The 14,134-nt window shown below is 37.2% G+C and overlaps 1 protein-coding gene across 6 annotated transcripts in view; it reads right to left on the bottom strand.

Moving 5' to 3' along the window:
• The window catches only part of PLEKHA7 (pleckstrin homology domain containing A7), a 160,378-nt gene that overhangs the window by 49,724 nt on the left and 96,520 nt on the right, over window positions 1-14,134 (bottom strand). For all 6 annotated transcript variants that reach the window (XM_074918711.1, XM_074918710.1, XM_074918709.1 and 3 more), the window contains 4 exons: window positions 10,666-10,777; window positions 3,952-4,056; window positions 2,116-2,188; window positions 802-902 (listed from right to left, as the gene is read on the bottom strand). In XM_074918711.1, coding sequence (XP_074774812.1) covers window positions 802-902; window positions 2,116-2,188; window positions 3,952-4,056; window positions 10,666-10,777 — 391 coding nt within the window. The remainder of the gene's footprint in view (window positions 1-801; window positions 903-2,115; window positions 2,189-3,951; window positions 4,057-10,665; window positions 10,778-14,134) is intronic.

Raw genomic sequence — 14,134 nt, forward strand, 5'->3', positions numbered from 1 at the left:
CTTGATAGAGAAACAGATTCTGCTCCAAGTATTGGTAGAATTTAAATCTGCAACATGCACTAAAGTTTCTAAACTTTGCCTTAGTGCTACAGCTCAGATCATCAACTGAAGTCAGGTTTTTCCACTGTCAAGAATGAATATATGTTTTATTTCATTTTTGTAGTTTTTTATAACAAATAATAGAACTGTAAATTATACTTTTTTTTTTTTTTTTTCGAAAAAAGAAAAAAAAACAACCTCAAACTACATCAAACAAGAATATTTTTTCTTTTAAAAAGTCCATGTCACTTAGGACAACTATTGCTCCCCTCCCCCCAAAACGGGAAAAAAAATTGGTTACCCTTTTTCCCCCTTGACATTAGGAAACTAAATCTCGAAATCTACAGTGTTGTCATTTTCTAACTGTGAGAACTGAGTTGATTGCTTTATTTCTAAAAAAACACAGCAAAACTAAAACTAAACAACCAACAGTCCACTAGGAGATCAAGTACCCTATAAAGAAAAAAACCAGAAAACTTTTCTTTCAATTTGTAAACAGTACTGGAACAACTTATCAAGTCTGATTTCTGATTTTAGAAACAGGATCTTTATTCATAGACACATTATTAATCCCTAAAGACACTTACAACAAAAAAGTGCTATGTCATAATTGAATGAGCAGTCAATAAACCTGTCTACTTTAAAAAAAAAGGGGGGGGGGGGGGGGGGGGAAGCAGATGATGCTTCTGTTTATAACAGCAGCTTTTCTTATGGAAATAAACATTTTAAAATATGATTAGCTAATAAGCTTTGTAACTGTACCTTAAAAGAAAATTTGCGATTTATGCGATCTTCAGGTCCAACTGGAGATATTACATAACTAGGCAGTGGTATGCTACCCAGAACAGATTCTTCTCTGCTGTCTGTTGAATGAAAAAAAAAAAAAAATATATAGAATCTCATCCACTACATTTTTCAGTGGGATAACAATAATTCTCCTTTATGGACATACAAAACACAGGCATTAAGTAGAAAGAAGAGTAGTTCACACTGGATATAAGGAAAAGAATTTTCCCCATGAGCACAGAGCAGCAGCGGAACAGGCCGACCAGGGAGGCTGTGCCATCTCCATCCTTGCAGGTTTCCAGTGCCTGCCTAGATTAAGCCTTGAGCAACCCAGACTGACTTCCTTCCTGACCCTGCTTTCATCAGGTGGTTGGACTAGACACTTCCTTAAGACCCTTCTGACCTGAATCTTTTTATGACTCAATACCAATAACACATAGAGACAAAAGTTTTATTTTTAAAAAAACAGGATTGATTTTTTAAAAAAACAACAACAAAACAAACAAACAAAACAGTTTAGCATTTTTTGGGGGAGGGCAGTTGATTTTTTTAACTTCCGACAGAAAAATATACTTCAAGTATAAAGCTTATTGTGACAAATGAACTCTGACAGGCTGTATAACATGACGGACCTTCCATTTAGCATTCTGCATCTATAATTGCTATAATTAGGAAAACTCTATTACTGCTGGCTCTAAAGTGATCAGCAGTAGAAATGCAGTGACTAGAAATATGAATTCAAGTTTCATATTCTGTAATGCTTTCCAAAAATTGTAACATGCTACACAATATTCAAAACTTCAGCATAACCTTATGTTATACCGTTATTCCTAGTTCAATCTAAAATCACATTAACCTTTTTTGGTACAATTACTGGATTTGAAGTTCTCACTCTTTCATTGTCCCTTGAATTAAAGCTGAATCAATGCCCTGATTTGGCCCTAGTGTATTCTCAAAAAATCAGCTGTTTAAGCACAAGAAAGTAGGTAACACAACACAGACCAGAGACTGGATCAATCTTAAACTGGTATTGCTGCCAGATGTTTTGCAACATAAACCTTGGCATAGATCAAAGGTAAATTATGTGACAAAAGATCATACAGGACCCCCTTGTTCCCCAACTCTGGCCTGACATTTGCTGCGCATTAAAGACATATGGATAAGTCACTGTCTCACTATGTTCTCAAAATGTCTAGCTATATCTGAAGAATTCAATTAGTTTATGCTTGCAGTGTGATTTGAACAGGTGAACTGTTACAGACTAACTCAAAAGAGCTAGTATCTACCCACCTTTGTAGTAAAACAAACAATAATCAGCAAGCACAAACCATCGTCTTTTCCATAATCGCATTCCAGAGCTATCCTGAAATACAAGAAATGTGATACACTTTTCATTTAAGGAAAGTTAACAGTAATACTGTACCAGTGAGTAGTTTGCCAGAAGTTTACCTAAATATGGAATTAATTGCAAAAACAAGTGGTTTATATTTTAGCAAATATTATGTACTAAGAAAGATAAGAGGGAAAACATCCAGCTATAAAATAATCTGGATAAAATATTCAAACTGCTAATTTTCATTAAATAATTAAACTCACATCCAAACAGCATTCAGATTAACCTTGTACACAACCAATGCAAATCTAGACAGCTTTATCGGCAATAAAGAAACAAAGTGTGCATCTGGATGGCACAAACTCCAACAAGGATTGCCTGTAGACCAAGATGAAAATGACTACACAGCTGTAAAGTATGACCTCACATTTCAGACAATGATCCCCTATAATTCTACAGTCGATCTCCCACATGTTACCCATGCCTAAAATGTAATTTAATCAAATATTCCGTAGGAAATAGAACAGGGGGCATAATGTGCAAATTTTAATGAAGTATAATATAACATGCCTGTGGAGATCTATATATATATATCACCTTGTCAATATGAATAACATTTACATTGAAATTAATTTTAGAAGCCTGTAAAATTGCCAGACTGTAGCCTAAGCAAGTACAAGTTACTCAGCTGAGGTAGGCTCTGATGAGACCAGCAGCACAGAAAGCATCTTCAGGCTGTAAGTGCTTGCCAGTAGAGGTAAGAGGGCAGAAGGAAATAGCTAGAGGAATGTTGTATATACTATTTCCCTTCTCCTTTGTGCAGTCATACTAAGTATGCAAGGATTTTCTTCCCTTTCCTTTTTCATGCTACAAGACTATTGACACATACTGTGTCTCAGTTCTGATTCTGTCCTAAAGTCAATGGACTTGGGTAGCAGATGTCAACAGAGTTGGTAGCAGAACACAGCTCTCCATGCAGGAGGAAGAGGATGGCTGTCAGCAGTTTCACTTTCCTGCATATGTAGAATCATAATTGTAAGCCTTAGATTTCAACCTTCTCCTACTCATCCCTAAACCTAGCTGCTGGATCTCTGGTGATAATCCGATGGATGCTGACTGCCAAATTAGAAGCAGGGAAGTATCATACAACAAACAGCTTTATTTACTTTTTGCACTCAAGGATGTGCTCCTGTCAGCTTAAGAATTCAAGACACAGCAGCTGTATAATTCTGTTTGATGGATGAAATCCTATCATCCAGCCTTTGCTTGGACACTGGGCTTGGTGACGGCAATATGTGGTGAAAGGGTTCCTGTCTCCATTTTCTCCCTCCTGCTTCTGGAGAACAAAAGGCATATGGGTTGGAATTAAGCCTTCGATCAGAGTACAAGGGAAGCAGCAAGCAGATGGAAAAAGGCCTTCACAGCCAACCTCAGGTTTATAGTGTGTTCTGAAGGAGACCTGAGCAAGCCAGCAGGACGTTTTATCATACAGTAACCATAAAAAAACCTAGAAAAATAACCAGATTTAGACAATGTTATAGCCTCAACATTTAACCATGATAGTGATGTCCGTTTATCATCTTTTCCACTTCTGAATCAAACCTGTATATAAAACTTGGTGTTCACACTTGCTAAGCTCAAGTCCCTCATTACAGAAGCTTGTGGGAGTCCCCAGCACTGCCCTGCATCACCAACATTTAAGCTTCTGTTTTTTCAGTTACTTGGAAAGCACTTACTTTTGCTTGATGATTGTGTTGAAGTATACGAACAGAAACAGATGATTACGTGCCTACCTGTTTGTGTAGCCAGCCTCTTACAATAACAGGAACATTGGGATTCCTCCTGATAGCTTGTTCCCTCTTTCCAAAGCTGTGAACTTTATTTCCAGCCTTCACAAACTGTAAAGAAGGATAATGTAGTGGTGGCTTTTAAACTGTACTGAGACTAATTTCATATTACAGATAACTCATTGCAGTAATTCATACTTCATTACACAGTAACAAAGTATTTATACCATTTTCAAGGGCAAATAAATAGACAATAATATTTACATCATAGCAAAGTCAATCTTCCACTTTTATCAGCATATCAGCACCAGAACTGTCTGCCAACTCCCAGCTGAACAGCAGCAGTACTGGTGATTCAAGTCAGAAAGACAACTGCTGAAGTCTTAGCATGCTTGGGAAGTATTTCTGAGTGCACTACAAGAGCTGCATGCAAGTGTCTCTCTGTAACATGGTGCAAGTCTCTTACACATACAGGACTTTGTGCACATGAATCCTACTCTCGCCCTTCATTGTTTGGTTTGGGTTTTTTTGTTGGTTTTGGTTTTCTCTCCTGTTTAAATTCAAACAACACTGATAGCTTAATAAAATACTTGGTTTTTGACCCTGCAAACAAAAGGAAACAACAGAGTGACACTGCTAAGAGACCTAGACAGCAGCAAGTGAAAATCACAAGGACTAGGTAATGGTTTCTGTTTTACTGCACCCTCCATTTTGACTCACACAGTCAAAACTATTTCAAAAACAAACAAGGAAAGCCTAACAATCTGTGAAAAATCCAGCAAGAATCTCTGGATGATAATCTGTCTGCTCTTTTCCAATGTCAGCACAGTTTGCTACTGCAGTTGCTTTAGGAACTTGAGGTGCACAAACTACCCCTACAGTTGCTCCCAACTTCTCCAAGGAAAGAGCTGTCCAGGTTCACTCATCTCCTTCCTACAATGTCTGTCTCTTGTTTGAATCTCTCCTCTCAGCTGGTCAGGGTACTGATGCTCTGTCAGCTGCAGACAAACAGCAGCTCTGGAAACCAGCATATTTGTCATACATAAGGGATGGCATCATAAAAATATCTCAGCATACTGCTTCTGCCAGTCAGGCAACATCTGGACTAGAAGACAGCATATATAATAATAAAATATTCTAGCAATATATGATACCTTTAAATGGATTCTGCCAATTTTGAGGCCAGGCTTTACCAATCTGCACTAAATTTCACACATTTGAGTAGAGATAAACACTCATCTTAATGCAGGTTTAAAATAATAATCAGTAAGAAAAAAAAAAAATCCACTTTTACTTTGGTGCTATAGCATATAAAACAGCAACACAGATTTAATGCTTGTAATGAGATATCAACGGGCAGACTTTACTAGGTAGCTTCCCCAAGGTCTGTTTACCAGGAAGCAGCACACTGCTTTCCTTTCTGCTGAGAAGTCAGGTGAGCCGCCGTCAGGGTCATTTCTGTGAAACGCCCTGACACTTAGGAGCCAGGAAGGCTGCCAAGTACAGGCTTTTCTCTAGGAGTGACCCCTCACCCAATCCCTCGGTGAGAGTCTGCATGACACTTACCCAGGAGATCGCCTGAGCAGCCCAGCTCTCTAAGGCTAGCACAAACCTAATGGGCCAGGTCGTAGCCAGCAACAGGCTCCTGAGCAGATGGCCTGGCCATGCTGCTGGCAGTAACCAGTTCACAGCAAACGCCAGGTGAGGATGGCATTACCAAGATCTCCCAGGCCGTTTCTGTGCCATACCTGTGCTTAGGCCCTCAGCTGACAGACTGCAGAGCACCAGCTTTGTGCAAACACAGCGTGTCAGTTCTGACCATGAAATCTCCCTCAGTACTCACTCACAGACCTACAAGCAGCAAGTCTGACACTAATGGAAGGAAGAAATAAGATGTTAGGCACTTTGTGTTTGCTATTGAAAATACTTCAAAAGGTAATTTGTGAACCTGTGTCCAAGTATGGCTTTACACAAACACACAAAAATGTATCATGAGGACAGCCAAGTTCTGGATGATTGTATGATCATCAGGCCAAGGTATATATATTCTTCTAAGAAAAATGAGAAGTAATCAATTTAGTCAGGATTTTGAAAAAACTGTTGCCAAATGTTAGATGCAATGGCTACATTACAAGGGTGATAAAAATAATGAGGGTCCAACTGTCTAAGGCTCTGAAAGTCAAAAATCTATGCTTTGCATCTGAACAGAAATCAATTTACAAAATGTACAGAATTTAGTTTCCTAATTTTTCCTCTCATATTTATTCTAGGAAGGGTGGATGAAATGAGAACAGTTATAAGTATAGCTGATCTAGCCTCACAGCAGTGTTTAAATTTTTTTTCATCAGATCCCCTGTCAATGATCAAGCACTTTGATCCTCTGACTTTATTTAATGTTTAAAAAATGCAGACCACAATGCAGAAAAATTCATCCTTGGACTTGATCAAAAGACAGAACAATTTCTATTACACAGGAGCAGGAAAAGTTTTCCCAAGGCTGTGTATTCTATATCAATACCCACAACAGAAACAAACATTTTATGGTGCTTTATGTAATTAAACTTTTGATATAATCTGTAGTATGAATCATCTCATTCTGCTCTGGAATAAAACAAAGCATAACAGATACTGAGTGTCACAATTTGCTTCCACTGACTAGAATAAAAAGTTAGTATAAAAGAAAAGGTATATTTTCAAAACTATTTGTCTCTATGGCTGTAGTCTTTTCTTAACTTAAAAATCCTCTGATATCATTGCTCTGTGTGTTGAAAAATGCAGGTCAGAGCAGCTGCCTGTGTCACTGAAGACAAAGAAGTTGCTTTTGACTTCAGTACATGTGTTACACTGGCTTGTTTGTGAATGACTCATAAGTTTTTGCAAAAAGACCTCAAAATGTCAAGAGTCAAAATTTTGAAATCACTTTTCATCACTGTGTCATCTTCCTTGCAGTAGCCTCTAGCTGAGGAGAAAAGTTGCTAACAATTATAAAATGAAATATTTTTTTTTCTAAAACTGGACAGACAAAAAATATATAGACAGCATTTCATTTGGAACAGTTTTTCTAAACAGAAATAAGGAAGACTGGATCTTGGTAAAGTTATGCAAATATATACACATAAAAGAATACATAATTTTCAACCTACAGGGAATTAAAAAAAAAAGGCCCACAAAAAACCCCACCTGTTTCAGTCAATCTCCTCCATTTAAAAAATCTCAACATTTCACTAACAAATGAACTCATGAATCCTTTCATTAACTCTAAAAAAAATTAGAGAAAATCCTTGTTTTTCGGACACAAAAAACTGAAACTCACAGAAATTCCTGCTCTTAATATTGAGCATTCATCTACAGTGGCCCTCAGCTAAACCCTGTGTTTACACCTGCACCAGACAGTCCCACAGAGCTGGCACCATCGCATACCTGACACCACTGCCTGTTTCTCTTAACTCCTAGACCTGATCTTCATTTACTTGTTGTAAACCTCATCAGTTCACCTTGGAAAAATACCAGCAGCAACTATCAGTATCATCAATTCAATTACTTCTCTTGCGCAGAATCCATCCAAAACACACTCTCAAACGTAGGTAGCAATAAATACATCACACTGCTATCCTTTATGCTTTTGACTTGGCCAAAGTACCGTGTAGCACACTAACATTTACAAGCTTCCATTCATATCATCAGATGCTTTAACAGACTAAATTCCAAATGTATCTCACTCTCAAACTGAAACAGATCTTTATTCCTCCATATCCTTAATTTGTAATCATTATAAATGGCTTTTAATATGCTTAATAATGTAATGGAATTGGCTACAAACCAGCAGATCTTTGGGACAGAGTACAACTGTGGTTTTCAGAATGCCCTTTTGCTTTTTATTCCCTCAACTGAACACCCCTCAAATATCAAAAGGATAGGCTGCACTGCTCTGAAGTCTTCAGATGACTTATTCAGACAATGCCAGCATCAAAATGGTGGGACCCACCCCAAGAATCTATGTGCATTGCTGCGAAACTGCCCATCTCACGTGTCTTACAAAATGAAGCCTTATATATTTATATGCACATCAGTGAAACAGAAGGACATTTTGGTAAGTACGAGCATCATTTTGTCTTTTTTGCTCTTCTTTTTTCCAACATGCTATTCTTGCTCTACACTGACATTGTTGGAGAGAAATGTGAAATTCTCTTTCCAAGCAATTACTTTTTATTGCAGAAGTTTTATTCAATCCAAGTTCAGACTTGATCACTGCAACAAGGAAGCCAGAAGTCTTCATCTCTTTCATCTGGATCTGAGAATGACAAATCCACTGTACAGTTGGCAGCTTACCTTCCCCCTCCACCCCAAATGTAGCAATTATTAGCTGTCAACTTTCTGCAGCAGAACCAAGCAGAAAGCCACATACTTGTTCCTGCACTTTATGATTTGGTATTACTTCAATACACAGCTCTATATAAAAATGAGTTTGAATTTGGCAAGGATTCCAACACTATACCTATAGAGTTCTGTGATGGCATTTACAGGAAAAAATTAGGAAAGCATTTCATAAAAGATAATAATTAGCTATTGGTAGCTAGAGACCTTTGCCATGACAAAGAGAACATGTCTCTGGCTTCATGACTGTGCTGCAAGTCTGCACCGGGGAACTTCACTCTTTGAAAGAATGATCATGGAATTAATGGAAGAAAACATTTAGAAACAGATGAAAGGATCTTAAAATCAATGTGTCAAAAGTCAACCTCAAAATGGAGGACAGGTTATTCACTTTATACCCCTCATTGCTAGTTCGTTTGAATTAATTTCCTGTTAGGCTGGGAAGGAATTCAACAGATCTTCTGACTCTACAGAAAAAGAAGAGAGGAGTGATTTCAAGCCTGGAAACATATGCAATGATGAAACAAAGCATAGGTAAGGAAGACACTGATTCTCTGTCTTAATCAAAACTCCAGTAAAGTTGTTTATTGAAGGCCCACAGCAGGATGGAACTTATACAAACAAACTTGGGGGAGAAGCAAAGTACAGGCAAGCCCTCTACGAGACCTCTATTCAAAGTCTAAAGCTGCCATGTATTAAAAAAAATTCATACCTGGGAGCCTGCCAGAAGTATGCATGGCCACACTTATACTGGACTGCAAACAAAACAGAAGCAGAGACCCAAACCAGATCAGCTGAAGTTCTGGGAGGTGATTCTGGATATTCTCCAAGCTGTGGTGGAAAGAGCACTACCCTCACCTTTAGCTGGGCAGTTCTGACATCTCCAGTGAACTAGTCTCTAATACTTAGGCAGCCCTGTGAGTTGTATCCAGACACCATTTTTGACCTCACTGCTTTGCAAAGCCTGATTAGATCAGTGTGAACATGTGACAAGGGGAGGCAGGAGCAGGTGACAGAGGATGCACACTTTTTGGCAGAAGTGTGATCCTGTCTAAGTTAAAGTCAACTGTGTCACTGCAGAAATCCCCAGCTCAAAGCAGAGTATCAGATCCCCATTAAGTTTGCTGGGTTTAAGGGTGAAAAAATGGGCCTTCTGCCTCTAATGATGGCTTAGAAAAAAATCAGAATAAGGAAGACAAATACAGTAAACATAAATGCCCAAGTACTTAGGTAAATTCAAGTGTTAGAAGATCAAAAAGAAATGTATCGAGTAATTCAGGTAATCTAACTTTACTGGTTTTAGTGATAACTTCCTCTAGCACTTCAAAGGCAAATGTATGTTTGAGATTTGGGATATGACAATCTTTATGTTGGTCCAATAACCTATACACTTTGGATCTAAAAAAAAATAAATTAAAAAATTCTTTTTTACCTTTTCATGAAATTGTTTTCATCTTCTCCAATACTCACCCAAGCATACCAAAACATCAGAAAAACACTTAAAGTGATTCCAACTCAACAAAAGTATCTTTGCAACCAATTTGGCAATGTCCTTCCTTCAACTCAGTTACTTAACAGGCTTCACACTTTTGCTTTTAAAAAATACCTGAGAAGTTTAAAAGCTGCAGGCAAAGTTAAGAAATCTATATTGTCTCTGCTAATTCTTCCAGTATTGTTTTGCTTCTTTTTAACTAGCCCCCTCCTATTCTCCATGTACTGTAATTTATTGTAAGGTCAAAGAAGCATTAAAATAGTTGGTGACACTTCAAGTACACAGCTTTATTATATTTTGTGCAATAATAAACACAGGCCCTTTGTCAATGACAAATAATGGGGGTTTCTATTATTAAAAATTCTGTGTGTAAACTTGGTGCCTGCACTGTTTGTGCACTACAGTGATGGTAGAAAATGATCTAAATTGTGACTAAAAGGAGCAACAGCAGTAAGGTTTCATGGAAAAGTAAGCACTGCAAATTATAATTACTGATATTCTACAGCACTTTTTGCCATATGCACTGGGACTATCAAAAGACTTGTTGGAATACTAGTATTCCATATACTTACTTCTGTTCACAAGACCCCTCTCAAACTTGTCACGTCACAATAATCATTGTTTTTCAAATTATCATTCAACACTATCCTGTGGGTGGGTATATGGTGCTCCTATGCTGTAAAAAGGTTTTTGCTTAGGTAGAAGATATTGTCTCTTCTTTGAGGTAAGTTATTAGACTTATAGGCTAAACCCATGGCCCTATTAAAATTAGCATTAAAAGAGTATTGGATTTAAAGCGAGTGAAGTTCTAATCATCAAGCAATAATCATGAAACAATAGCCTTCTTCCTTTACCTTAGAGACAGGTTTTGCATCAACAGCAGAAGTAGTTACTGCAGTGGACGTTTCGCTGACCATGCTTGAAGGTCTTTGGTTTATTTGTTGCTTGGACATAGATGAATTCTGTCTAGAAAACAAACAAAAACAGATAATCTAAAGCACATTGTTTCAAACAGCCAGCTTTGCCTTTTCATATTTGAGATCCACAGTGAGCAAATGAATGACAGGCTAGCCAAACATTTCCCATGCATCTGCAACATCCTTTGCATCACCCCTATTATTTTGATTTCAGGTATTTCTCAAATAGATGTTGCCAGTGACATCTGATGATTGGTACTTATCTGTGTATCAGGAGAAAGAAACCTGCCAAATTGTCTGCAAATCCAATAGAGAATCAAGATATAACAAAGAGCACTCAGAGAGGATAAGGCTAATGCAGAGAAACAAAACTGTGCCCAGTTTAGAGGCTTGGCTGCAAACATGTGAAACGGCTAGTATTGGGGAGGGAAGGATAGGAGTCAGCACTGCAGTAACAGCTTCTTACTTAAAATCAAAGTAAGGCTAGCCTACTGTTAGATCTTTCACTAACTTAATGTTAGATCTTTGAACCTGCCAAAAATATGATTCATACTACAACATGAATTATTAAAATACCTTTTAAGTAAAATAGTGCAATTCATGACAGATGCTGTTAGAAATAAAAAACTTCTGAGTCATACTAAGATTCAACAAATCTTCATAACCAGCTCAGATGCAGATACCTGGTTAAAGCATAGGTGAGATTAATCCTACCATAAGAACCTGTTCAACAAGTAAGAATTCAGTACAGCTGCCCAGATGGAGAAATGAGAGGATAAACACAAGTGCAAAATCCCATGGAATCCCATATGCAGGTTGAGAAGAGAAGCCTCAGCAGCCAAGCACAAAAACAATTTATGAATTAAACCCACAGGTGGTCTTTTCAAAAATCATTAACAACACAGTTTAGCAAATTGTATTTTAGGAACAAGTAGCAATACAGTCACATCAGAAAAAAACAAAACAAATTATTAACAACCTGTGATTTTTCTTTTCCCATCTCAATAATTCAAAGCCATTTATTAAAAAAATAAAAAACAAAACAAAAACCAAGACACACAAGCCATGCCAAATGCTACTGTTGCTACCACTGAAATTCAATCCAATTCTGAATGTAACAGTAATTCTGAGCAGTTATCACTCATAAGAACAGAGAAGAATTTGTGACTGTAGTAGCACAACACATGGTTTACTGAGGACAAGGTGTTTGCCACCATTGTTCTTCCTCAGTTACAACCTGAACAATTGCTTCTCCAAAAGCTTTTACAGTTGATTGGTGTCAGGGAAAACACATTTTTCCATTTGTGACCACACAGTTTCAGTTAAGCTTGCAAGGAAGTAACACAACTTTGATCCCATTTCCTTTATGTCTTGCATATCTAGCATAAATCCCTTCTTTCTAGCTTTTATATGCACATTCAGGTCCAAGATATAAGATACAAGAACAAACTACAGCAAATCCCTAAAATCCCTGGCCAACTTTTCATGCATGAGAGCTTCATCAGATCAGCTTGAGTCAACTTGCCTTACCTCTTATGGACCAGGTATCCTACTTCAGCATTTAATCAGCTTTAGGAATATCCAGTTTCAGCAAAGAGCAGATTAAGACACTTCCCATATATAACACTGCCTGACTAAGCTATTTGTGTTGATTGATCAACCAGTTTTACTATCTGCTTTTGACTCTGTTCTCACTTGTTCCCTTCCCACTCCGTAAACTTTCAAAACTGGTAGAAAAATGTGCCTGCATTTTACTTGCCTTTTCCTAATATATACTTATGAAAAAGGTTCCATTTCTCTGCTCAAGGCAACTAAATTGAGAGTAGGTATTTGACGAGGGAGGAACGCTAAAAGGGATGTGACAGTCTTCTACAGTGCTTCCTCAAAATGAATCTAAACTATTAGGTGTGATATCATCAAGAAGGCCACTAGAAACAAGTGGCAAAAGTATGAAAACAAAACATATCCAAGGAAAATGTCTGGCCTTAGAAGACACAAAACTTTTCTTTTTCCTTTGAGGTTTAGATTCTCTGCAGCGTCCATACCACGAACTACTGAGTTTTATACTCTAGGACACTACAGTCGCACACTATTCTCCAGATACTCACTGGGGCAAGGAGGGATGAAAGAAGGCGGAGGGAAGAGGAAAGAGTACATAACATGCATGTTCAGAAAATCTGTAGGCTTTCTAGACTACAGATAATCTGATTAGATTCTGTTTCTTTGTTTTCTAGAGTAGCTATTTCATAGAGAGCTAAGTTTCCCAGGGAAGACAAACATGAAAAAATAAAATTTAAGGTTCAACAAATGGGAATTAATTTTTTCAATAAAACCATTAATATGAAAAAAAAATAACCCCAGAGGAATGTTTTTTAATCTACAAATTCAGTTTGGACAGATTTTCACTATTCCATAAAATGCTGTTTCACAGTATCTTAAACATACTGCTGTTTTTATTTTATTTAGAACAACTACAGAGGAAGATAAGCTTTTAACAAGACCATCACTATCAGAAAATCATAATGCAATACAGAATGATAAATGCATAATTTTAAAGCATTTATTATGTGGCCATTTAGCAATTTCTCTTCCACTTACTACTGAGTGATCACTGACAATAAATCAAGTTTCCTTTTCTGGTAGTACCAAGATAAATCATGAACTTCAAATTCACAAGGAGAAAAATGTTTTTTTTAAAAATGTGAGGTCTTTGCCACGTGGAAGAACTCAAATAGCCAGCAAAAGAGACAGTAAATCCATCAAAAGAGAATATACATTATTATTCTACTAAAAAAAAAAAAAAAATCTTTGGCAGCAAACACTGGTGATCCAAACTTTCTGTACCTGAGATGTAACAGAAAACACCAAACAATATTGAAAATGAAAGTATTTGTATATAGTATTTCAAGGATACAGTATTTCGCATGAAATCAGAACATAATGAAACTCAAGTATTCAAGTCTCTTAATAGCTAATTAATATTCTCGTTCTCTTTCTAAAAGCAAGTAAATATATGCAGAATTACCTGAAACATCCCAGCATGTTAACGGAGTTAATGTTGTCCTAATAGTATCTGCAGATTCATCTTTAAAAATAAGTGACTATAGCATTAACTCTGTGCATTCAGAAACATTAGTTCAAAATCACTATTACCAAAGATGGTTGATAATATCTGTTATCCAATATACCCCCTTTCGTCTTCACAGTGACCTTTTTTGTCTTTTTTCAGGATAGCTTTCTTACTGCGCCTCCTAGGCATGTGCATACAACACAGAGAATCACAGTATGTACGTTCAGAGCTCCAGTCCCTTGTAAATCTTTTTAAAATACTTGCAAACAACCCTCTATATAATATCTCCTCTCAAGCAGCTCCCTACTCTACTTAAACAGTGCTACTATGTCTACA

The sequence above is a fragment of the Athene noctua genome, chromosome 14 (assembly GCF_965140245.1).
Source record: "Athene noctua chromosome 14, bAthNoc1.hap1.1, whole genome shotgun sequence".
NCBI lineage: Eukaryota > Metazoa > Chordata > Aves > Strigiformes > Strigidae > Athene > Athene noctua.